Source organism: Fundulus heteroclitus, chromosome 13 (assembly GCF_011125445.2).
Source record: "Fundulus heteroclitus isolate FHET01 chromosome 13, MU-UCD_Fhet_4.1, whole genome shotgun sequence".
NCBI classification, from domain to species: domain Eukaryota; kingdom Metazoa; phylum Chordata; class Actinopteri; order Cyprinodontiformes; family Fundulidae; genus Fundulus; species Fundulus heteroclitus.
Genome location: NC_046373.1, coordinates 26,036,836 through 26,063,241, shown reverse-complemented (window position 1 = coordinate 26,063,241; position 26,406 = coordinate 26,036,836). Strand labels below are relative to the sequence as shown.

The 26,406-nt window shown below is 39.1% G+C and overlaps 1 protein-coding gene across 1 annotated transcript in view; it reads right to left on the bottom strand.

Moving 5' to 3' along the window:
* Positions 1 to 13,705: 13,705 nt before the first annotated feature.
* LOC105916449 (ectonucleotide pyrophosphatase/phosphodiesterase family member 2) overlaps positions 13,706 to 26,406 on the bottom strand; it is a 43,054-nt gene continuing 30,353 nt past the window's right edge. The window contains exons 23-25 of the mRNA XM_036145500.1: positions 24,348 to 24,480; positions 23,524 to 23,677; positions 13,706 to 15,645 (exon numbers count right to left, since the gene is read on the bottom strand). Of these exons, the coding sequence (XP_036001393.1) occupies positions 15,475 to 15,645; positions 23,524 to 23,677; positions 24,348 to 24,480 (458 nt within the window). The 3' untranslated portion in view covers positions 13,706 to 15,474. The remainder of the gene's footprint in view (positions 15,646 to 23,523; positions 23,678 to 24,347; positions 24,481 to 26,406) is intronic.

Genomic DNA, 26,406 nt, shown 5'->3' with positions numbered 1-26,406 from the left:
GTTCTACTCGGGCGCCACATGGTGGCAGCCCCCTGCTGAGATGGGTTAAATGCAGAGGACGCATTTCATGGGAAAGGACTACGTTGCAATGCCAAATAAAGAGGATTAACATTATTATTAGGAAAAGAGCAGCAGAATGAACACATTAAGCTATGATTATCCTAGGCTGTCTGACAAAGGTTCTGATTTCTGCTGCCAATGTCACACTGCCACTTGCCAAACATAAAGAGCAATTACAAGCTTAGTACACCTCTAAATGCCAGTTCAGCTGTGAAAATTGCTGAATTATAAGGAAGAGCTGACTCATCTTTCTCGTGAAACGTAAATCTGCTACATAAAATGCGAACAGGACAGCACAAGCTGTTCCTTCCCATCATAAAGAGCTTGGAGCTTAGAAACGTTTAGTCTGTCGCTTAATGTCAGTGCAGTGGTAAAGTGAGGTGGGAGCATAACACTAAAGACCAGGCGGAGCTCCAAAACAGCCACAGACAACAGCCGGGGTTCTCAATCTGCGTTGTCAGGGTCAAGCATGACGTGGCTCTATGATCCCTGCAAAGATGTTTTAAGCACATTCAAGATTTGTCGTTAAACTAAACGCTACACTTGTTTTTCCATAAATATAGAATTCCCTATTGAAGAAAAATGTATGCATTCTTTTTGTTCAAAAACTTAAATATGTGAATAAAATCCTGGCTCTATAAATATGATAAATAATTATAAAAATGATAATATTAACAATAAAAAACTTGATTCTTCATTTCTGATATACGACGTAATCAAGTTTTGTATAACACATAATTTATTTAGCAGGAGGAAAATGGCTCTTTGGATTATGAAGGTTGCTGCCCCTGAAGTGGGCTCTTCACCTTAGAAAAAGGACAATACCATGTGTACACACAGAGCTGCAACAGTATGGTTTTACCAGGGAGCCACTGTAGCAAAGAAAACAAATATCCATACTTTTTCAAAGCTACAGACATGGTTTAAAGCCGCAACAACCATGGAGAAAAGTGCCGGGGAGAAAGCCTTGATAAATATGTTGGAATCAAAACTGAATTTGTTACATTTGAATGATTATCCCTGCAAAGCGAGCTAATGGAACTAAGGGAATGGGGAAACCTTTATTCGAGTTATCAATTTAAATTCCCTGTTTGAAGTAGAGGAAGAGCTAAGATCAGTGTTTGGTATGCCTCATCCTTAGAATTGAACAAGGGGAGACCCTGATGGGTCCTGGATGTGTTGCACAAATTGAAAATAATGTCTTTATACACACTATAAAGAATTCAGACACCGCTAAGAATTCAGTACACAGCTCCTAACTTGTTTACTGCGGTGATTTTCAAGTTTGTAAGCCCAAGCGCATTTCATGCAAGACGTCCATATTGATCCCAAACCACTTGTTGCATATAAAGTCCGGGCAAGATCCAGGTGGGGCCCACATACACATGTTGACTGGAATGCTACAGAAAAAGAATCTGAGCCTCCTTGTCATTTATATACTAAGCTTCATTGTTGTCTATGTTTTCTATGATATTTCTAGTAGGTTTATTCTGTGACAGTTACTGATTCTAAGCCATTTCCCTACTTTGCATGGAGTGACTTTGGTAACTGGAAAGGAAAGGTGTATGAGAGCAGGAATATTTTATCATTGTCTAAAGTTGCTTTACAAAATCTGGAGCTACTTTCCAACAAAGCCGTCACATTTAAACAAGCACATCCTTAAACACAGCCTGTTTAAGCACACAGATCTGAGAAGATGGATGATTTATGTCATGAATACATGTGCTTTAGAGCTCATGCTGTTGCATTTTATTGTGTGCAACATTGGTGAACCTTTAAGGTGAAACACAGGACAAAAAGTTTAAGCAACACTGATGTGTACATTAATTTAGTTGCATACTCACCAATGTTGTTTATGCCTCCCCACTTTTAAGGAGGCCTTCCTGCCAAACACTTCCTGTTTTCATAGATTCACTGATTCTGACTGCGGACTGAAGGGCTTGCTCTTCTACATCTAGTTATATTAATGTGACTTTTTGAATTAATTTGCCAGGCTTGATTATATTTTTGCTTTAACTGTGGATGGGACCTTGTGATAGTTGTGTTTTTCCTGGTTTTTGCTCTCTGAATATTGATTGGTTTATGGTCTCTTGGTTAAGCAGGGCAACAAGGATTAGTGTCCTGTTTCAGTAAAGGCAGAACTGACCAAGCTTGACCAAGCCTCCTAAGATGTGGTGAGCTTTGTTGGTTTCACAAAACACAATCCAGACCGAAGAGAAGAAGCAACATCAGGCCAGGTTAAAGTGATTTCACAGAGGCCACGCCCACAACTCTCTTCTTAAGACCAAGAGGTTGATCACAGATTAACTGATTCAGACTTGGAAGAACTGTTTGCCTTTGCACTGTTCATTTCAGGGCCATACAAGCTATATATATATATATATATATATATATATATATATATATATATATATATATATATATATATATAATAAATTAAAAAAAACATGGTTGCAAATGTAAATTTCAGTTTCAATCACATTGAACCCTCAAAAAATCCCATCCCAAGACTGATTCAGACTTGGAAGAACTGTTTGCCTTTGCACTGTTCATTTCAGGGCCATACAAGCTATATATATATATATATATATATATATATATATATATATATATATATATATATATATATATATAAATAAAAAAAACTTGGTTGCAAATGTAAATTTCAGTTTCAATCACATTGAACCCTCAAAAACAGGACCCTGACGAAAATGTAATTTTGTAAAAAATGACAAGTATTGTGAGCTCCTAATATAAATAATATTTGCAAAATATTTCAAATGGAATTTGGCACACAGCTGTGGAAATGCTTTTACAGTGAGGTGAGGAGGGCTGTGTCTGGCTGCGTATTAATATGGTGTCAAGACAGAGATGGGATTTCCAAAATGTAATTTACCAACATTTAAAACATATTAGAATGTATTTTTATCCAATTTATTCTTACATTTCTACTTAGAAATTATTCTAGCAAACAAATAAAAATCTAATAAAAAAAAATCTTTAGCCATTGCCTTAACATTAATGTGAATTTGAAACAATAGTTGAATATATGAAAACAGCTGCCAGATCAGGATTTGGTCAAAGGCAAGCATGATAATATTTTAAATCAAATCAATTAATACTTAAATCCAAGGGTAAAACAAACTATCCTATCAGCAAATGCTGCCATCATTCACCAGCTCCTTTTACAGGTGTGTTGAGGGGGAGGAATGGCTAGGTTAAATGAGGTGTTGGATATTTAGACAAAGCTCAGATAATCCATCCAATCTTCAGACACTCATCCAGCACAGAACCCTGAAGGGAAAAAAATGCCTGATTGTAAGGGGAGGTAATTCATGATTGCATTAAAATCAGAAAATACCAGCTTGTGGACCTAGTCATAGTAATTTAATGTAAGATTGTGATCAGAGTATAATCATCAGACCAGATAAAAACATGAACCAGCTGTTAAGCGCTTTTGATAAAAGTACAAAGTCATAGAAGTAAAAACAAGTCCTTACTGAGAATATAAACATCCTCCAGGATTAACTAAGACCAGCTCTTGATATACTTTGGTGAATTTCTTGTAAAACACCTCAAGACAATCAAAATCTCCACTAAGGCTACCTTCCCCAGGTGGTTTCTCTGAAGTCATTCCTTTACTTAAAGGGGCCATGACAACAAATTTAATTTTTCTGAGGTTTTGGGGGTATAATATGATGGGTGGTGCACTGATGAGGCCGTGTGAATGTCCAAAGTGAACACCAAAGGACCGCCCTTGAGCAGTTGTTGCAGAAAACAGGTATTCTTTCTACGTAATTCATATTCTCCAAACAGAGCACACCATCAAGCAAACAGCTTCCCCCTCCGCTCCTCCCCCCAGCTGATGCACAACTTGTAATTCGCACTAACATGTGTTGTGCAATTATACACTGTTTAAAGTTATTTAATATTTCATAAATAACTCTCTGTCTGTTAAGTATTGTCTGGTGATGATCAGCTCTTAAGATGATATCAAGAAAATGGTTGAAAGGGATGAATTCGACCACTAGCGATCTTTTAACAGCGAACTCGGCATACACATAAAATAAAGGAGTGACAACTTCTTTTCAAGGTCAAGAATTTAATAACAGAAATAAAATGAATATCCAGAGAACATCACTATGTAATGCTTTTTATCTGAATTAACACTATATTTCAATTAACAAATCCTCTCTACTAGGCTAGTGAAACTTAACTAAACTACTAAGCAAAATGAAGAATAAAAAGAAACCAAGCTAAGAAACTATTTACATACAAAGGTAAACAAAAGACAAAACAAAAGTGGTTGATCATTATCAGAATAATTTAGTGAATCCCTGCAGATCTGATTCCAAAAAGCATGGAATGGAGCTTAATTACTTAACTAATTTAGAAAAAACATTTGGCATGTGTATCAATTTATTCACAATGCGAATCCTGGGTTAAAGAACCACAGTTCAACTTAAGGAAGGTGAATTGGGGTTAAATTAGCTTGACTAATTCAGAACAACATTTGACATGTGTTTCAACCCATTCACAATACAAATCCCAAGTTAACCAGAACATTATTTTGAGTAAATAACATTCTAAAGACTGATTTGCCCAGTAAAATCATTTACTTTTAGGATCGCTTCTCTTTGTTTATGCAATTCTACCTCCGGGCGCTAGGGGTCGCTATAGCGATCGGTCGCTAATTCGGCTAAAGCATAAAGTTGTCAAAATTGCCTTTAAACCGACATATAATATATTCAATATTAATGCAGGAATAAGGCTCATAGCTCTATCTATTGACGGCGGAACGAAAACAACAAGCCTTATGCTTTTGTTGGTCTGTTCAACAGCGGGCTAGCCTGTGGCTCCGCGGTCTAGCAGAAGCAGGCATGTGGCCAGGAGCTAGCCGAAGCGTGGTCTGGGCAGCTTGGAGGCCTTGACCGATGTCCATTTAATACTCTGATCGCTCAGCTTGTTTGGTGAGGGAAGGCATCCGCCGTTTCACTTCTGCTTTCCTGCAACAGCTGACAAAAATAAACAAAGCTGTTTCGGCATCCCTTACTTTGCGGCTGGTTTGCGCAGAAGTCAGAGTGCAACTTAGCTTTGTTTCAGCAGTTCGTCCAGTGCCAGGGAGGTCGTCTATCGAAGCAGTCAGATGAGTTTAGTAGCACTCTCTGTGCAGCTGGTGGGCTTTGTAGGCCTCGATTCCCATAGTGCTAGCTTTCTTAAGCTAGCCCCTCTTTCCTCCTTTCCTCTCAGGGAGGAGGGAATGGGGACAGCTTGTTAGCTTTGTCCTTGAGAAGTGGCCTGAGAGAGGGATTCTGAGAGAAAGGGGTGGTCAGAAGTGTGGCTCTGAGATGAAATCTGTGGGGTGTGGTTTACAGCAGCACCCTGCTGAGAGAAAGGCCGTCTTTGCCTGGATCTCTCTTCCTCACAACCCAATTTAAATCTTTCCCCATGTCACAGTTAACACAATTTAGCCATGGTGTGATAGCACTACACATGTCTGACTGCTCCTCTAGAGAGGAGGAAGGCGGAGGAGTGAGCGGACGGCAGCCCCAGATAAGCCTCCCTATATTGGCTCACACAGACGCCACTGAAGCCACAGAGCGTGAATATTCCATATTCAACCTCAAACTAACGTCAGAGCGGTTACGAAAAAGGAGGGCTGATATGGCCGAGGGTGCTCAAATATGCATGAAGATTCCACTCCCTCCCGAAGGACGGGAGAATCACAGAAGAGTGGCTGAAGTTCATTTAAGAGGAATTTAGTGAAGACGGCTTCAGTAAAGCCGTCTTCTTGAATTGGGGAATTCAAGTTGTCATTTTTGTAAAAAAACTTCTATACCAACAAAGAAGGTGGCGATCACATCGCTATTGTTACCCAGAAGTGTATTACATTTCTAAATGCTGTCAAATGTACGGAAGGTGTGTTTGTAACGGAAAAATACTGTTGATTAACCGAAGCTAAGCCGCTGCCAGCTGCATGGTTTTCCTGTCGCTGGCAGTGGCAGCTGGCAGTCAGATCTGTGGTACCGCGGTGAAGACCTGGATCCCAGGTGTATATTCCTGTGTCACTGCTCAGCGGGAGCTCGCTACTATACTGCAGTGGTGCTGGCTCCATGCAGCCGCAACGAGCTCCCCGTCCACACCGTGGGCTATGTGGTTATCTATTTCAGTCCAACTGTGTTGAATCGAGCCACCAGGTTGAAGCCTTTGGTCAGCTTGGCCTTGCCTGTTTGACATCCAGCAACACAAACACTTCCAGAATATTGATTTGTAACGGAGTGTTGCACCGAGAAGGGAGGTGTGGATGGAGGAGGGGAAGCGGTTTATGATAGGCTACAACCATGTGGTTGTAGCCAGTGAGAGTAAAGTCAGCTATGTAGAGCCGCATATCATTGCCATACCCAAACCTTTTGCTGAGGAGGGACATTTGGCCTGACAAAACAACAAGCTGACATCTTTCTTATGAAATTCTTTGGAGGATTTACATATGCAGCTATGTCAACGACATGAAATGGTTTACATGGCAACGTCATGGCACCTTTAACGAAAGTGATGACACTATAACCACTGAATCACTGCGCTTGGGTTGGAATAAAACTTATTTTCTAAAAGTTAATTTTGTTTTAAGCTCCAGTTTCTTTGAAAAGAATTTGGAAACAGTATCCCTTTAACTGGGCATGTTAACGGGAATCGTACTGTATAATTAGTAAGGTCTGAGGCTCATTATATGGTTAAAAAGTAAAGCCTGGAATCAGTTGACCATATGGTGAGAAAGGTGTGAGCAATTTTCCTGATGGTACTACAAATGTAACACAGGCCAGATGAAGCTACAATCAAAAGTCCCACAAGAGAGGAGCCTAAAAACTGAAATATCTGCTTCCCATTCTACTTTTAGAGACTCTAGGAAGCACTAGCAGACCTGAAGCCTGAGAGGGAATCGCTTTGTTGGAACATATGGAGCATGATTTATAAGGGCTTTATGGGCTGAGTTGGCGCCAATTACGTAAGATTGACTGTAAAATCATGGTTTACACAAAAGACCAGGAATTTCTGATTGTTAGTTTCTGACACATTCATGACTGGTCCATTCATTGTTTGCTCTGGAAACAGTGAATGCACCATGAATGTCATCAATTCACTGCATTGCTCACTGAAAACATTATTTTACATACATTAAATATGTTTATAATGACAGAAAAGCAGCTCATCTATTTCTAATAAATGCAGCCTTTGTATCTTCTGTGCTAAACACAAGTCACCAAACAACCTCTTATTTCCTTACATCCAGCTTTAAGGAGCCAAATTTTCTCGCTCTTTGAAAGCTAAGGAACAGTTTTAGGTAAAGTGAAAAGTTTTGTTGCCTTTCCACGGTGGCCATTTTCTCTGAAAACTGCACCATTAGATAACCGGTTCCAGCGTGTAATCCTTTAAAACAAACCCTCCAGTTTCCACCGTTGTGTGCACAAGAAAAACAGTATCTTCCTGTATGGGAAAACCCCAGGATATGCATAGTAAGACTCAGTGGCGGTGGCTCTTTGACCAGGGAGTGTTTGTGTGCATGTTTTTGAGTTTCAAAGAACGCACCACCTGCAAGTGGCGTGGCAGAGGAAATAAAACTTTGTGTAGTTGTGTTAAGAGAAACAGAAAAACAATCTGGTGTTGAAATGTAAGGATGGTCATTATGGACAAATACTTTAATTATGGTTACATCGGACCACAGGATATGTCTCCCACAACCAGGCAATCTGGCTTGCGGTTTCTTCCTCTCTGGTTACCTTTCATCCCATATTGGTATGGGAATTGTTTCACCGTGGATAATAAAATTATCTTACCAGTTTTAGTTATCATCTTTACTGCAATTGTTCTGGTTTTAAACACAATCTTTGCACCAGAACACATTTTCTCTGAGACACACAGACATACAGAAGGACGGCTGGGCTTTCCCATGTTATTTAAAGTTACATATAATTGTTTAAAGCATTCAGCATCACACCTTCAAGAATCTGTAAATTATTCCAAAAGACAGACATAAGGAGGTCCACAAGTAATTTATCACCATTAAACATCATTAACCTGGCTTCTCTAAATTGTTAAAAGCGTGATGTGTTAAAAACTATGTATGAAAACTTCCAAATTCATCTACTATTCTTACTTTGAACAAATAAAAATAATTTTGCCAATCCTAATTAATCTAAAAGAAACAAAAAAGGAAAACTAAAGTTTAGCTTGATGCAGTGTTAAGAATTAAGAAGCTGTCTTCTTATGAAGTGTATGTTACTTCTAGCTCCACCTAAAATGTACATTTCAGCTGATTTGCTGCTGACTATCCCAAAAGACATTAAATGTATACTATGCAACCGGGGTTGATTTTCCAGCGAGGCTCCCCCCAGAGGGCGAAAGTAAAAGTGCACTGTCATAAAGATGCTCAGCTGTTCTGGTTTCTCCGTCAAGCCAGGCGCGGTTGTTTTGAGCTCAGCAGACAGCCGAACGCAACGAAAAGTCGAAAAAACGGCAGTACAAACAATGACTAACACAGTGAAAGTATGAACATCAAGGTTTCCCGCAGCGCTATCTTGGCGAGGCGGCCAGCTTGACAAACTCACGCTACCGCCTCGGCAGCATTAAAAAAAAAATAATAAAAAAAAATAAATAAATTCAAAAAAAAAATAAAAAATATATATATATATATATATATATATATATATATATTAATAATAATAATAATAATAATAATAATAATAATAATAATAATAAAAAAACTCGATATGCTTGCATGTTTATTTGACGTTAACACGCGGTTCTTTGTTGCTTTCGCGCGTGCATATAGTGAATGGCAGGGCAAAAACACATGGAGTTCTCGCCGTAAAGCAAGACCGACTCTCGCGGAGCCTGTATGTGCGAGCCGAGGGCTCCTGCAATTGCAAGTGCGGTATTTCCCCAACAGACCACCAGGGCGCTCGAGAAAACCTTTGTTCGACCTGAAATGACTCATTTAACCATTCAAAACGGTATGGAACACATTATTTAACTGAAAAATGTTGCATAGTATGCCTTTAAGGCACATACACATTCACATCAAAATATGCAATATTTAACACACCTTAACAAGCATCGAGTAGTATTTCAGTCATGATTCTTTGGTTCTGTTTTGTCACATTTTATTAGGCTCTACAGATGCTGTAGAGCCTAATAAATTCATCTACTATTTTTACTTTGAACAAATAAAAATTTGTTCAAAGTGATGCTGGTCCTATAATTAGAATATCATGAAAAAGTAGATTTCATTCAGTAATTCCTTTAAAAAAGCAAAACTTGCATATTGTATTCATTCATTGCACACAGACTGATATATCTCAAATGTTAATTTCTTCTTCTGCTTCTTCTTCTTCTTGTTGTATGGCAGTTGGCAAGCAACTTTAAATGTTAAATTCTTTTCATTTTGATGGTTATAACTGACAACTGATGAAAACCCCCAAATTCAGTATCTCAGAAAATATTAGCATATGATGAATAGCTCCAATATTGAAGACAGCTGGTGTCATACTAATCTGCTAATTAATCCCAAACACCCGCAAAGGCCTTTAATTGGTCTCTCAGTCTAGTTCTGTAGGTGACACAATCACGAGGAAGACTGCTGAATTGACAGTTGTCCAAAAGACGACCATTGACACCTTGGACAAGGAGGGCAGGACACAAAAGGTCATTGCTAAAGACGCTGGCTGTTCACAGAGCTCTGTGTCCATAGAGAGGTGAAGGAAAGGAAAAGATGTGGTAAGAAGTGTCCAAGCAATACAGATGATCACACCCCGGAGAGGATTGAGAAATAAAACCCATTCAGAAATGTGGGGGAGATTCACAAAGAGTGGACTGTAGCTGGAGTCAGTGCTTCAAGAACACCACACACAGCCGTTTGCAAGACGTGGGTTCAGTTGTCTCATTCCTTGTGTCAAGCCAAGGACTGGACTGCTGCTGAGTGGTCCAAAGGTATGTTCTCTGATGAAATAACTTTTTTTATGTCCTGTTAAAAATCAAGGTCCCAGAGTCTGGAGGAAGAGAGGAGAGGCACAGAATCCACGTTCCCTTTGGTCCAGTGTAAAGTTTCCAGTCAGTGATGGTCTTGGATGCCATGTCATCCGCTGGTGTTGGTCCACTGTGTTTTCTGAGGTCATATGTCACACGCAGCCATCTACCAGGAAGTATTAGAGCGCTTCATGCTCCCTACTGCTGACCAACTTTATGGAGATGCAGGTTTTGTTTTCCAACAGGACAAAACACCTGCACACAGTGCCAAAGCTACCAGTACCTGGTTTAAGGCATATGGTATCTCTGTTCTTAATTGGCCAGCAAACTCACCTGACCTTAACTCCATAGAAGGTCTATGGGGTATTGTGAAGAGGAAGATGTGATACGCCAGACCGAACAATGCAGAAGAGCTGAAGACCACTATCAGCGCCACCTGGGCTCTCATAACACCTGAGCAGCACCACAGACTGAATGACTCCGGGCCACGCCGCATTGCTGCAGTAACCCAGGGAATAGGAGCCCCAACTAAGTACTGAGTGCTGTACATGCTCACACCCTTCATGTTCTTATTTTTCAGTTGGCCAACACGTCTGGAAATCCTGTTTTTTGTATTGGTCTTAAGCAATATTCGGATTTTCTGAGATACTGAATTTGAGGTTTCCATTAGTTGTCAGTTATAATCATCACTTGGAATTTGTGTGTGCTGATCGCATGCAGAGGGAAGCATGGTCCCCATGCACTGATGCCAACCACCCGGGACAATCCGCTTATTGTTCCGTTGCAATCTGGGAAGAGGTACAACACCATTAAAATATTGATTTGCAGGCTGAGGAAGAGCTAGTTCCCAAGGCCGTGGCCTCAATCCGCCCACACTCCCTGACCCTCTGTGTGCTGAAGGCTGCACAGAGGGTGGTGGGAGCTGTTTTCACGGACTTGGGCTGAGTCCAAAAAACACATGCACACTTACTTGTATTGGCACTCAGTTACATTGCACTCAGTTACGAGTTAAATTCACAACATAAAGCTGGAACCCACCCTCCCCATCCCCTTTTTTTGAACACAATGTGTGACATCAATGTGCACTAATCAAAGTCGCAACCTGAACACGTTCTACTCTTTCCCTTATTGCATGTGGTAGGCTAGATGCTACGTGTGAAGTTATCTGTGTGCCGTCACCCTGCGTTTTTTTTTTTTTCATCTTTTTGCAGTTTCTATATAGTTCTTTGCTGTTTTCATAGTTTTGCCATTGCCATAGTTACATGCCAGCAACGTTTTGTTGTAGCAATACAATGACGAACCTCCTCCCTATGCCCCTAATCCACTCAGACGCCCCCGGTCTGTCCTCTAAGAGGACCTACAATGTGACTCTGGGAGGAAGTTAAACCAGTAAACCGTAAAGCCTCAGGATGTGCCTTTTTATTTTAAGGACACTTACCAAGTGATCAAGAAAACTCCCAGAAACAAGGTTTTAGAAAAATGTGCTCAAAAAAAGGAAGATTTATTTTTTTTCACAGATTTTAAGTAAAACAAGTTTAGTGATCAGAATACAAAAATCAAAAGCATTTTCTTCTGGCAGATTTGTCTCTCTTCAGTGGTCCTCTTGGTAGCAGGCTGTGGCAGGGTCCTTCACCCCTGAGGCGCTTCTCAGCTCTTCTGTAGGCTTACTCTGTTTTATTCTCAGACCAAACGGACAAAAGCACATTTGCCACATGGGGTAGAGGGCCCTCCGGCTCATTGCACATGTGAGCTTTGACAGAGCGGGACGGGGGTATGACCCTCTGTGTCCTCTCCAACATACTGTTCTCTGTTCCTCTGGAATACTGGGGTTCAACATTAGATTTCCAGTAGTGAAGCTGGCAACATTTGCTTCATTAAAACATTCCCATTTGGGCATTCACAGCAGTCGGTTTTCCTCCTGTTTAGAGTTGTAGTCCCTGATTTACTTTGATGTGCTTTCTGGTGCACTGCGCTCTGTTTAATTCCTGTTTGTGAGCAATTCTTGTATTCTCCTGCCATGTCATGCTTCGTGTGATTTTTGTTTGAATTCTCACTCTGCCTTCTTTGTAGCCTTTGTTTCTTGGTTACTGTACATTTTGTACGTTATGAACAATAACACCTTTAGCATCCTGTATTCTGCCAACATCTGGTGTCTCCTCAATCCCACCCGTGTCCACTGTGGTAACAAAAAAACAAGGAAAACCTTATCCATAAGACGTTGCTCATCTCAAAAAGGTCTTTTGAAACCAGAAAGTTAATGACGCATGGCCTACCTTCATTATTTACATTACACAAACAGTAATTTGAAGGAATGCTTTCCAAGACATCAAACATAAACACAGGACTGACAGGAAGAGATTAATAATTCTCTGTGTAATCCACCTATTTACAGTATGGAAAGCTTTTTCTCTTTTTTTACTGTTATTACTCCAAATCCATGGTAACCCATATAAACAGACAGATGCGCCTAAAATTGGAAAGCACACGCAGGAAATAAATGACAGAGCACCCACAAGAAAATGGGAGTTTTATCTGTATAGTCTTCATGTTACATAGATCAAAATGGATTGTGCACTTTCTTACCTGGGAACAAAATATGGCTCCAAATTGGACTTTTCTCTAACCCCGTCGGTCGAGGCAGATGACCGTTCACACTGAGCCTGGTTCTGGTTCTGTTGGAGGTTTTACTTCCTGTTAAAGGGAATTTTTTATTTCCACCATCACCATGAGGGATTGCTGCAAAGCCATCAACAATGCAGATGACTGTCCACTGTGGCTCTAGGCTCTTTCAGGAGGAGTGAATGCTGCTTGTCAAGACTTGATGCAATCAACTGGGTTTCCTTGGAGAGGAAACTTTTTGACCACTCTGTCTGATTTGATTGAATTTGACTTTGTAAAGTGTCTTGACATGACACATGCTGTGAATTGGAGCTATTTAAATAAAACTTAATTGAAAACTGAAATTGGAAAGAGGATCCTACATGGGTTTTTAGTGGAGTACCATTGTTAACATAAGAATGATCACTGCATATAGAAACAGAAAATCACTTCATTGTAAAAGCCTCATGTTCAGAAATTGACAATAATAATAATAATAATAATAATAATAATAATAATAATAATTAATAATAATAATAATACTGCAATGGACTGGCGATCTGTCCAGGTTGTACTCCGCCTCTTGGCCATTGACTGCTGGAGATAGGCACCAGCACCCCTTGCGACCCCATGAGGAATAAACGTGTTGGAAAATGAATGGATGCATAATAATAATAATAATAAAAAACTCAGTTCCACTCACTGGATTTTTTCTAATCCACATGGCTTTTATTTAAAAGACTAGAGGAATAAAAACTGGTTCGTCTTCAGCTTGACAAGCTTGACAAGCTCCCAAAGTCACGTTTTCTATTCTACTGATTATGTGGGTTAGTAACTTTAATCCATTAATACAATATTATGAAAATAAAAGAAAACAGACGAGTTGTGACTCTTTACCTGTACACGGCTACGAGTATGAATTCTGGCAGCTTAATGTGACAAAAAAAACTGTCAATAAATGCAATATCAAACAAGTGCTCTTGATGCTTAAGCCTTTTACTACTCAGGTCAAAGACTAAGCTATCTGTTTTTATCAGACAGAGAGTATAATGAACTCTGCACCTCTCTACAAATAGAAGTCGACCAATGTCCCGACTGAAGTTAATTGAAAATGTCATCGCTAATTACATCTCACCCTAGCGTCTAAGTTTGAGCTGATGGAGACAACTTACAGAAAGAAAAAGAATACACTTTTAATTGACACGAATGATATGATTTTTAATAAAATTTTCTTTTTCTTTTTTAAGCATTGTACAAACAGATAGAAATACAAACATTTAGGGCTGGATTTCTATCTGTTTTGAAGGTGAATGTGGTGGAATAGAGCCACTGAATTATTGCTATTTCACTGGGTGCTATTAATGTTATGATACCACAAAAAAAAAAAAAGATCAACTCAGTCCAAATTGAACAGAACAGGGAACTGGTTATTAGGTTACTATGTGGGGTAGTTTTTTTAACTATGCACTGTGACCCTGTAACCCTGACTATTTGGTTACAGAGTCAGGGCCCGAATTGTCTTTATTAACATATTCAGTTATGTCATAGTAAATATTTATTTTACAAAAAAAAAAAAGGAGAAAGTTCACAGACGCAATACCATTCCTGTGATCAGATTTTTTTTCCAAGCCAAAGCTATCTGTTGTATTTGCTGCATGTACACCATAAGTAATTATTTGGGTAAATATATAAATGTTTTTGCTTTACTTTGCATCTATGTAATGACGCAGAAACAAATGTAACTATAGTCCCACAAAGAGAAAAGTGTGGTTCACTTTGGTTAACTCAGAAAACTGCAAACGGTTGGCTACCAAGCTATTTTATCAGGTTACTTTAATAATGCAGCCACAATATATTGTTTTGAATTATATGCATGAACTTTGGGCAATCTTTAAGCCTTTTAAAGGACATGAACCTAAGTTTTTGTATTCATCTGCAGATTTAAATTCCATAGCATTTTGTGCAAATGGTACCTAGCTTTAGTTAACACAAACACTTGGAAATGAAGAAGTATTTGACATGGCCATGTCCTTTCTGTTGATAGCCGGGCCTTTTTAATTGCGCACAGATCACAGGGCTATGTGTGTTTTCTTGTTTCCAGTAATATGTATTACCAGAAGAGCTCAATTACCATTGAGCTTCATATTTAAGGATGTTAGAGAACAGTTAATCATATTAACAGCGGTAAAATACACCACCTTAATCTATGCATTCCTAAAAAAAAAACACTTCTCATTTTTTAATAGGGATTGTTTTAACACATTGTTAATTTTGCAAATTTACTTTAGCCTGTGAACTACAAACACTCATAGTCTGCCTCCAGATTTAAGGTAAAAAATATTTTATTTCACTTTCCAGTTTGGTGTTTCAGGTTTACGTTGCATTAAACCTGCTAAGCTCTAGATATGTATTAAAGTAAAAGCTATTGAACATTTTTCCGATTTGGTCGTTTACATTTGATGTTCAGTATGATAATTAGGTGAAGATTATTTATACTTACAAAGCCACACTGTTTAGTGTTTTAGTGCTTTATGTGTGCTGGAGAATGTTGATATATTTATCAAATCTGCACCTCTCATGGAGCTGCTTTTCTGAATTTTTTTTTTAACCAGTATTCAAGAATTCCACTAAAGTTCCTTCAATTGGTTTTAATTATCAGAATATTATTCCCCTGTCAAAACTCTTCTTAGGCAGTTCCACTGGAGTAAAAATAGATTTATCAACTGTTCAGTGAGCATGCAAACATAATACAACGGTTTCATGGCATCCCGTGCATGTGTGACTGGTTCTGTTCGTCTAGTCGTCACTCTCGAAGGTGTTTATGTAGGTTTTGAGGCTCAGAGTGCTGGTGTAGGTGAGGTTGGTCGATCGGTACAGGTCCAGGCCCGTCAAGATCTCCACATCCCGAACCCGGGCCGTGTGGTGCTTCAGCATGTCTTCAACCCACAGGGACTCTTCCTCGGCGCTCTGCAAACAAAAGCGGAAGAAGAGGGTTATTAACTGTGCCTACGAACATAGTGACGAACAACCATTTCATTGGAAGGGAATTTTTTCCCTTCCAATGAAATGGAAGGGACACCTCAAATGACGGCCAGATGTTTTATTGCCGTCATTCAGTTGATTAAACAAAATCTATCATCAGGCTTTCAAGACCGCAACCACGCATTTGTGTTAGGGTGACGGTAGAGGTCTATGGCTAGGATTTTTTCAAAAGCCCAATCATGGCCACAAAACAAAATAATTTAATGACTTCTCTGCAACCTGAAAATCAAAATGAAACCACAGAATAATGAGGTACTGCGTACACAGTTGAGCTGAGACGAATAGTTTCAACTCCATTTTATTGTAAGGGAATAAACTCAAATTTCTGCAGCAAAATCGTGTTCTAAAATGATTTCAATTGTTTAATCCAGTGGTTCTCAAAATTTTCGTGGCCAGTGACCCTTTAGCAGCATTACATTTTTTCCACCTAATATAAGAAATTTGGTGGAGATTAGAGCCTCATTCTTGATAAAGCCAAACTCGAGGTAACTGTTGTCACACTTCCTAATTTTAGCTGATTTGGCTTTTCCCTTACTTGATTAAGTGGACAGAGTTAAATATTTGTCCATTTTGTGACTTAGCTCAACTCCGACTTAGCAGAGCCTCCTCAGGCCCGACAACATAGGTTTCACGCCCCCCCCCCCCCAAATTTGTGGTTCACGGTCCTCAGGGGGTCCGGGGACCCCAGTTTGAGGGCCTCAATCATCCCATATTGAAGAGGAATGGTCCAAAGCAAATCATTAAAGGATTAATATATATATATATATATATATATATATATATATATATATATATATATATATATATATATATATATATATAAAGAATATGACATTCTTGTCAATGATGTCGGTAGGAAAACTCCTGGAAGGAACCGTTTGTCTTCTTGATTAATTTTCCATTAGTTGCTCAACCTATGCCAACAATGGCACAGGTTGAATTATAACTACTCTGCGGGGTTAAATATAGTTGTTTAAAATGTATTAATTAAAATTTATTTTTAGCTGCAAAGCTAGGTCACATGTTTAATATTATTGGGTCGGTTGCTGGTAAACTACCTTAAGAACATACGAGAAAACAAAAAAATCATTACAATGACATGCCCCCTCCCCCTTTTTTTAAAGATAATTTAAAAAAATGTCGGGCACAGGCAGTCATATTGTTGAATTGTGGTGACCCCCCCCCCCACTTGGGATTTTTGGATGTGAATGCTATGTGGGAATGTGTGTACAGCGTCGCTTTTTTTTGTGTCTGTGTGTGGCGAGTGGGGCACAAGGGAGGGATGGTGTGAATGAGTGTTTTTTTTTTTTTTTTCCCAGGTTCGGGTCCGGTCCGCTCCCTCTCCCAAGATCATCTCAAGTCTCCGATAGGTGCGGAGCCCATCCCCCCACGTCCTGCCCTCCTCCGCTGCGTTGGCGGGCGCCTTGGCCCTCTGGCGCATTGACGGTCCTCGGGTTTGGGGCGGGCTCCTGGGTGGGCGCCGGCCCATTCCCGGCGGTGGCTTCGCGGGGCCTGGCCCCCCGGGGGGCGGCCGGGGCCCCTGCCCCCCCGGGGGGCGGCCGGGGCCCTTGCCCCAGGGCCCATGGCCAGGACCACTTCAGCGCGCCCGGCTGCCGGCGGAGCCCACGGGCTCGTCCCCACGGCTCTTGGGGGCGTCAGCATTGCGGTGGCTGGGGGATTTCCTCGGGGTCGTCACTCCTCTTTCCTCGGGGGGGGGGGGGTTGCAGATTTCCTGTGTCGGCCCCTCTTGGGCGACCTGCTTTAGGGACCCCTTTGGGAGTCCGGGGTTACGGGTCCCCTGACTCCTGCCTCTGTGCTCAGGGAAGGCGGGTCTTCGGTTCTCCACAATCACTATCAAGCCATTTACTTCTGGATAATTTTCACCTAAACTAGTGCACTTTCACAAACTCCTACAGGTGCTGGGTCCCAGGTATTAAATGTTCACTTATATACAGAAAGGCTATAATTTATTTACTTTCTTTTACTTTTTTTTTAGGTATCACATTACACATGTCAGCTTAAATAATAATACATATGATTTAGCAATGGTATCAAGGTGTTACACGATTGTATCTGTTGCTTTATGTCTGTTGGTTGTGCTGTTCTTTTTGTGTCTCTTTCCAGGTGATGGAGCAGACGGAGGACGTTTTATCATTCTCTTCCTTTTATCTCTTCTTTCTTTCACCTCTTCTCTTTTTTTTCTCTTCTTGTTTTTCTTTTACTCTCCTACTTTCCCATTGTAGTGTCCATATAATTTGAAATTCTCCCTGCAGGAATCACAATAAAGCTATTTACATGCACAAATCAAGCGGAGCATTATGGCGAAAGCTGTTTGCTCCACTTGTGAAAGTAAAATCTGTCGAGCTCTATTTAGCATTAAGATATCAATTTTTATTGCCACATTGCTAGACAGGACACTGGGAAAAAAAAAAAAAAAAAAAAAAAAAAGATAATTTTGAACCTTTTTTCATCCAAAGCTTATTTTCTGGTAAGCGCGGTTTCACCACTGGTAGCGTGGACCACTGGTAGCTCCACATATGTTAAATAATCCCCCAGATATTTGAACTATTTCGGAACTCTGCACCTTTCTTGTATTCTTGGCAACCTGCAGAAGCCTGCATCACCTTGAGTCATATACCTGCCTGACTCTGCACACTCTGAGGCCACACCTTGGAGCTCTGCCTTAACTCGGCAAAGCTTTTGTAATAAGACCAAACATAATATTTAAGAATTGGCACAGGCTCTATATTCAGTTGCCAACCTATGTTAAAACTCCCTTACCTGCTTTGTGATTTCAATATCAATCCCAGTTTGCATGAAACTGCTTCCCTCTTGAATTTATCTGCTTTGTTCCAGACATATTCATGCATTTTATAAAAGTCCCCAGAAATCAGAGCATGATTTTTCAGAGCAACACTTTACAAAATTTTCCAAGATCTTGAGCCTTTCTTGTTCAGTCACCACTGCTGTTAGACTTGAGGTAGGTTTGGCCGCTCCGACTTCATCCCTACCTGATGTTTGAGATAATTAGTTGCACAAAATATTGTGCTTAATAAATTAAAATTTGGTATCTATTTAGAAATGAACAGGGTGATTCAAAACAAATGTTTGACCAGGGATGTTTACCAGTTGGTGATTTAGGCTCTCAGTGAGACTAATCAGGAAATAAATTAGAAAGATCTTTTAACACAAGAAAGAATTGGCTCTATTTATGCTCCATTTGTACAGAAAACCAGCTCAACAATTTTAAAACTCTGAATCAAGACAGTTTTGCTGGCTTTTCGAAAAAATAAATCTAAAGTTCGATGGTTATTTTATATTGCAACAAATATCCCAGATACTGTAAGTTTAGGTAATTACCCAGAACAACTGCTTGAGGCATAAGCCCTTTGAAATTTGCCTATTTGGCTCTTGAGACTTTTTTGTGGTTGCAAGTTGTTGCCGTTAACCGTTGAAACTTCAAATGAATTTCAAAGTGCTGCCTCTGCTTTTGTCAACGCCACCTGGGGAATAAGGAGTTCCAGTGTAGCATATTTAAAGACATATTTGATTATGTGGAATTTTATCTGAACAACAAAAATCCTCTGCTTCTAAGGACACGTCAAAGTTGGATAGATTGATAATGTACAATGTTTCCACTTAATTTGAATGTGTTCCTAATAACTGTTTGCAAGCCTAGTGTTGCATTTCAGCGGAAACTCCAGAACACGTCAGACAACAGTTTTCTTTTCCAAATACAAGTAGTAAAAGTAATGTAGCATTACTTTTTAAAATGTATTTCTTTACCTTTCTTTGAAGCCAGGGTTTAATTGGGGAGTTGAGATAATATGAGCTCCCCTCTAAACATCAGCTGAAAACAAATGCAGTTGAAAGGATGACATTTATCAATACTTGCGCTATTTATTGTCTCACATCTTTCCGTGCATATAAAATGTTTTTTTTTTTTGTTTTGGTGCTACACAAATACTTATATTTCTAATGTTTCTCGTCTGTTTTCTGTTTTTGTTTAGAGCTTTGGAATGAAACTTGGCTCAAATGCACATTGTGAATGTGCAGTTGTGACATTAAAGTCCTTCAACTGCACAAGTCATATAGAGAAGTTACATGGGTTAAGGGTACAGCCTGGACATGTCGCCTCTCCATCACAGTAAACAAACAATGGAGCAAAGAGAAGGTCCTGGGTTCAAATCCTGTCTGGGAGCTGCATCAACAGCATCACGGCAAACCTCTAAGATAAACTGCCAATATCAGGGAAATAATAGTAGTCAAGTTAGCTTTTATTCTCAAAGGTCAACCCATTGGTTAACCAAAGGCTCAACCAGCAGGTTGACCTTTAGTATTCGCTCACAGGGAACTTTGGGAAGGAATTTTTTGCTTTGTTGACATGTGGTACATGAGTCATTGTCAGCTCATTTATAGGCAAATAGGAAAGTGGCTTTATTTAACTTTGTGACTGGGTTGTAAAATCTGTAGACGTTAAAGCACATAAAATGTTTTACACGGTTTAGTTCTTTGAAATAGTGAGTTTTGATGTTCTGTAAAACAAAGTTGTTCTGTAAAAAGGCTGTATTTAATTTGTCATTTTATTGGTCTGACATACAGATAGCAAACGTTTTAAAAGCATGTACACACTGATTTACGATTTATAAACAAAAAAAATATTAGTTAAAATGTGACATTTTTAAAACAACATGATTAAATTCTACAATTTATATTTTTAATCAGTTTATTTATGTATTTTTATGAGTTGCATGCTTTGTTCAAGCAAATTTGACCAATTTTCCCCATGGGAATAATGCATATTGAAATAAATATCACTTTATGAAAACAGCTTGAAAATCATGTATTTGTGTGTAAAAGGAATTTCAAACAATTTTCAAAATGTCGAAGTAGGTGTTGCTATGTTGCGCATATATTATTTTTACTATTGTATTATTTGTGTCTCTGGAGTCTACTCTCTGCAGTAATGTCAAACTTTAATTCCAGAGTAGTCTGCCTTTTATTTCCACCCACATGAACATTTTTTTTCATCTTTCTGGCACATAAATACAACTTTGTGTTTAAGTTGGGAGAACAAGCTGTGTTGCACATTTCACAAAAAAAAAAAAAATAAAAAAAATAAAAGATGCAAAAGTAACTATGGTCACTACTTTTTTTAAAATAGTGCCCTGTATGGCAGTGTGGCAATATGTATAAAGTGACAGCTGAAGATAATAATATGAGTTTTCTGTATGGAAGTGGGTCTGTATATACCAGGATCCAAGCACCTGTAGGTATTTGTGAGAGTATTTTGGGTTTGTTTCTGAAAATGTGCTTCCTTTTGTTGAAAGGTGTCCCCTGAGGCAGTTTCTGTGCAGGCACCAACACAGTGGTCAAATATCCTTTCATGGATAGGGGTGGTGGAGTTAAAGTGCAACACACGCTCTCACAGTGAAAGACTTAAAATCTAAATCCTTTTCTTTGGAAGTTTTCAGATCGAGGCATGCCTTGTACCTGGAAGCTCATGGCAGGTGGCTTTAGAGTGTAAACATTTGGCTTCATTGGAAATAATCTTAGGGGCCTCAAATTACAGGTCATCTGACAGAAGTAGTATCTGCAGAAGGTGGGCTGAATTTCCTAATAAAGTTATTAAATGTTTTATACGCACCGTACAAGAAGCCACGCATCTGTTTTTCCCCTTCGCTGTCTAAAATTAAATCAGACTGAACTAAGCCAGACAATTTTTTTACACCTGGAATTTACTGAACGTTTTTCAAATGCTGAAGTTTACTGGGGCGTTTTCCCCCTTCTTTCAATATTGTGGATTCCTACAGCAATCTCAGATAAAAATTCAAAACGAAAATATGCCTTTTCAGAGCATATTTTAAAAATCTAATTATGCTTATTCAGCTCTTTCATTTTTTCCCCCCTCCGTTTTGAAGGTTTTGCTCGTTTTACAGCCAACTTAAATTTAAACTGTTTGCAGAAAGGTCACAGACTGCTCTACAAAGGATTTTACTCTGAATCATCTTGTGGAACATCAGAACAGTCTACAGTGTATTTAAAAGGAACGTGCGAAACCTGTTCAGAAATTAAGCCACAGAAACCAGGAAATGTCTTTGATAACCGATCACTATGCAAAGGATGGACAAGCTATCACAATCGGGTGAAAGTGTGTGTCACGTACACCTGCTAGTGACCTCATCAGGGAACGCTACCGTAGGCACCTAACTGAAGAAACTCTTTAGAGCTGAAGTCATCAAGATAGGAGGAAGAGCTGAATATTGTGTCACAAGATAAGGATTTCTTCTTTTACCTACACGGCTTGGAACTTCCCCATGTTTTCTCAAATTTCATCCACTAACTTCCGTGTCTGCAGTTGAGATTGTGTGTGACAGTCCAACACAAAGCATTGCCTTATTGCGAAATGGAGCGACAGATAGCAAATGGTTACATACATACTGCATGTTGGATAAAGGCGCTATTGTACCGACAGAAGAAAATGTCACTTATTGTGTGGCATAGAGGGGGTTCACCTTCTAGCGGGACGTCAACCCTGAATATACAGTCAGACGTGCAATGGGAAAAATGTGTGGCACGACTTGAAATCACCATTCACAGATGATCAATATGTGGAAAAATGCTTTAAAGCTCAACACTGGTTTAAAATGACCAAAAATAGTTATAGCAGAGGAATGGCCACTGTTGATACGGCTGAAACTAAATAAATATAATGACGTGTCAACAGTTCCAGTTGGATCCAGACCTTGCAGTGTGTATAGATTTTAAGCAGGAAAGCAACTTTCAGGAAATGAGTCACTTCTGTGTCAAATGTGACTTAAATGTTCTGCTTCTCTGGTCAGGTTGTGGTGCTCTTAGAGCACGTGACATACTAACTGACTGACAGTTCTAATGATGTATGATGTGTCTCTGAGTCATTTCTGATAGTGTCAAATGGCATTGTGCATCAATGACACCGTCAGCAGTGAAGTATTTTTTTTGAGCTAATCACATGACAGTCACTCTGCTGCATTTGTCATTAACAATGAGATAATAACGTCACGTTTGCATATGACATTGCAAATCTAAATTTTCTTTCTAAAATCTCAGGCTATTTGGAGCTGATTTAGCAAAATTTTGCACCTGACAGCATGATTGCGCTTGGCTTTACCTCGCTCACTATGGGTTCTGCCTATAGCTTAATGTAAGACATTTTACTGGCAGAAACACCCGTAAATTAGGTTGAGATGATTTAAACTTGAAAATCTGAAAATGGAGTGCACCATCGTTAGTGTTGAAATTAGGACACAGCTGACTGTCCAATCCAGAAATACAACTTAGAACAGGTTTCGAGTTTGGCAGTATACCTCAGTGCAACATGGAAAACAGTAAAAATAAAGTGTCGGCACAGACACAAAACAAGCCGAGACAAGTTTCGTGTTGGACTCCAAAGAAAAACAACAAGACATAACATTTAAGTCTTGAAAGAAAAACACGAATTTGAGATCAATTTTAGGTTCAATCCATATGTGTATCATAGTTCCTGCTAATTCATCATTAATCTAAGTAAACACTCTGCTAAAGCATCAAATTTTTCACTAACTTTTTAGCTTTTTTTGTCTTATCCCCTTCTTATAGGTGTTGTCATAATCTCCATAGTAAGTATTTATTTCACAAAATATAAAATTAATAACAAATTCTGGTAAATCTGTGCAATACTCATGTCGATTCTGCTCATTTTAACCGGCAGTATGTGAATAAAGCTTGTACTGTGCATGAAAGCTGGAGAAATGCTGCTTCCTGCTGGCGTTAGCTTGAACTTACATTGCAGGTTTCACTGTTGTCTGGCCGGTGAGGAAGGATGAAGGAAAACACCTTGAGCGCCCCGTCACACTCATCCACCGTCTGGTTAATCTCCTGGCAGCTTGTCACAATAACGTAGAAGTGGGTAGGAATGGGCGGCGTGTCCACTGAAAACCTTAAAAAAAAAGATTTAAAAAAACAAAACATAAAAGTCAAATTTCAGGTGTAAATCTAAGGCTTTTTTCAGCAGTCAAGGGTTAAAATGAGAACACAATATGTTGTGCTTAAAGTGGTTCATCTAATTTGGACCTGCGGTCTCAACACAAAGAATACCTTGCTTTAGGAACTGAATATCCTTGTAGACAAATATTAATTAAATCTGCTTAAAATCGGAAGTATGTTTAGCAGTATGCAGGTAACTAGGCAACAGAAGTTACAACAGTCTGGGATGATTCATTAAGGATCTCATGGCTGATGTTCTGGTTCTGTTTCAGTTAATATCTGCATGAAGTCTTGCTTCTTTATTTTTGTTTGTTTAATTAAAAAAAACAACTAGAAAATATTAAAAAAGAACCTCATGGAGTCTTATATCAAGTAATAATTGCTGTGTCTCTATCAGCCAGTATATTTAAACAGATGCACATGATACATAATACACGCTGTGTGCAGTAATGGTTTTTATTCTGCCATTTCTACTTAAAACAGTTTAGAATATTTCCACCTAATTTGGCATGTTTTTTTGTTTTTTTTTAAATTACATTTATCATTTTGAAATGTGGGGTAGCATTATCGACCAGTGTAGCCAAGCTATGTGTTACGTTCAAGAGCTGCTGTGAGAAACGTACTCTTTAATCTGCTCCGTGGTGTCTCGGAGGCCGTCATAGTTATAGTCGAAGATTGGCCCGGACAGAACATTGATACCATTGTTTTCATCACTGTAACGTCTAAGCAGCGTCCCCTGCAGGTAAGTCCATATCCCTGCACACACACACACACAATAGAAAGAGAGAAAATTAAAAAGCATATTCTCATTTGCTTAGAAATGTTGTGTATAACTGCTTTTTTAAATTCACTTGAAAAATGTGTAAAGGACAGAGATGGTTGGAGAAGCCAATAAATTGTACTAATGTAAGAGTAAATTCAAGCTTGCATAACTCAATACAAAAAAAGGGAAATCAAAATACTCAATTAAGTGTTGAAAAGTATTTGGTATAGTATAGGCAGAAATATATAACAATGTATTTTTTACACACATTTCCAAATCACAATTTTTCACAAAAAAAGCCTTTGAAAACAGTTTATAAAGCAGATAACCTAAATGTCTAAAGAGGCCAAACTATTTGCGGTGACAGTGTCCAGTTTTCTGTATATTCATGGCTCAGCAGACAAAAAAAAAAAAATGTTACCATAAGGCAGCTTGTGTACAAAAAGCCTCATTTTTACCAATAACTGGGTGGATGTGTATATGTGTCTGTTTGGTTACAACATTACATTACAACTGTTCTTTATTCAGTGAAGTGACCAGAGGTGGCCAGAGCAGTACTTAGAGAGAAGCATCACTTTGATAAAATAATACTCAAATAGAAGTATAAAGTACCACACAGTAATCAAGAATGAAGAATCGTTATTATTATCATTATGTTTTACCATAATTAAATTTTTGATGAGGCAGATCAGAATACACAAATACACATAACACAAAGCTACAAAACACTATCTTTCCAAGTTTTTCTTTTTCTTTTTTTAAAACAGCTGGTTGCACTGGCCTACAACACTCCATGAGGGGCGTAAATGTGCATATAGTCTTTATTAGTGAATCACTTATTATTGAGTCAAAAAGTCAGACAATACTGTGCAATAAACCTCCTCTTAAAAGTACTCTTTCTTTCTTATGGAGTAACTATCCCTGGCTACTACCCACCACTGGTAAAAGGAGAAATGCAAGCCTTTAACTGCTGACCAAAAAACAAAACTTGACATTTTTACAAATTCAGAAAGAACCATGTATTTACCTGTTATTAGCTAATACTGTTGTAATATTTTGCAGCATGGACCATTTTAAGTGTTTCAAACCCACAAGCATCACATAAAATGCTCTGGTTTTAAAAAAACGACCCAAAGATTAATGGCAAAATGTTGCTACATCCAGTCTGCAATATGATAACTGTTCAAAAAGGGACTGCTAGAAAACCAATAGAAAACGGGGAGCATGTGTTTGAAGTTTCACGTGGTGCGTCCACCGAAATGTAATCTTTAAAAATTGTTTTGCAGCGTTTCTCTGAGAGGATAAAACCCGATTGACCCAACACATGCACTCAGATTTGATGACATTAATAAATCATCTGTGCGTACATAAAGCAGCGTTTCAGAAACCGTCAGGGTTTCGTCTGATAAGTCCTCTCTCCCCACGTAAACAATGGCTTTCAGCCTGTCCTCACTCAGACCTGATGTCACCAAATTTCTGTTTAATGCGACTTGGCTAAATCTCACAGACTTAAATGAAGAGGAAAAGGCTAATAAAACATTTTACAGTGTTTATATGGGATCAGCAAAGCCCTCCGCACGAAGGGATCTGATGACAATAATAAATTATTTGTGGCTGAATTGCACTTTGGTTCAAAGAGGACGGCTGTGTTGGGTCCTGATAAGTCCTCTCTCTCTGCATAAACAATGGGTATCAGTATGCTCTCACTCAGACCTGATGTCACCGCCTTTACGTCCTTTGTCTCATGTGACACCACTGAATGTCACTGATGCAACGGAAAACAGAAGGATACTCAAGTCTCCGTCGCCTTAAAAACAGGAATGTGTTTGTGGGAAAGACAACAACTCAGCAACTGGGTTACTGGAAAAGATGAAAAACCTCTGACAGGTGCAACCACTCAGTTGCAGCTATCAAAAGAG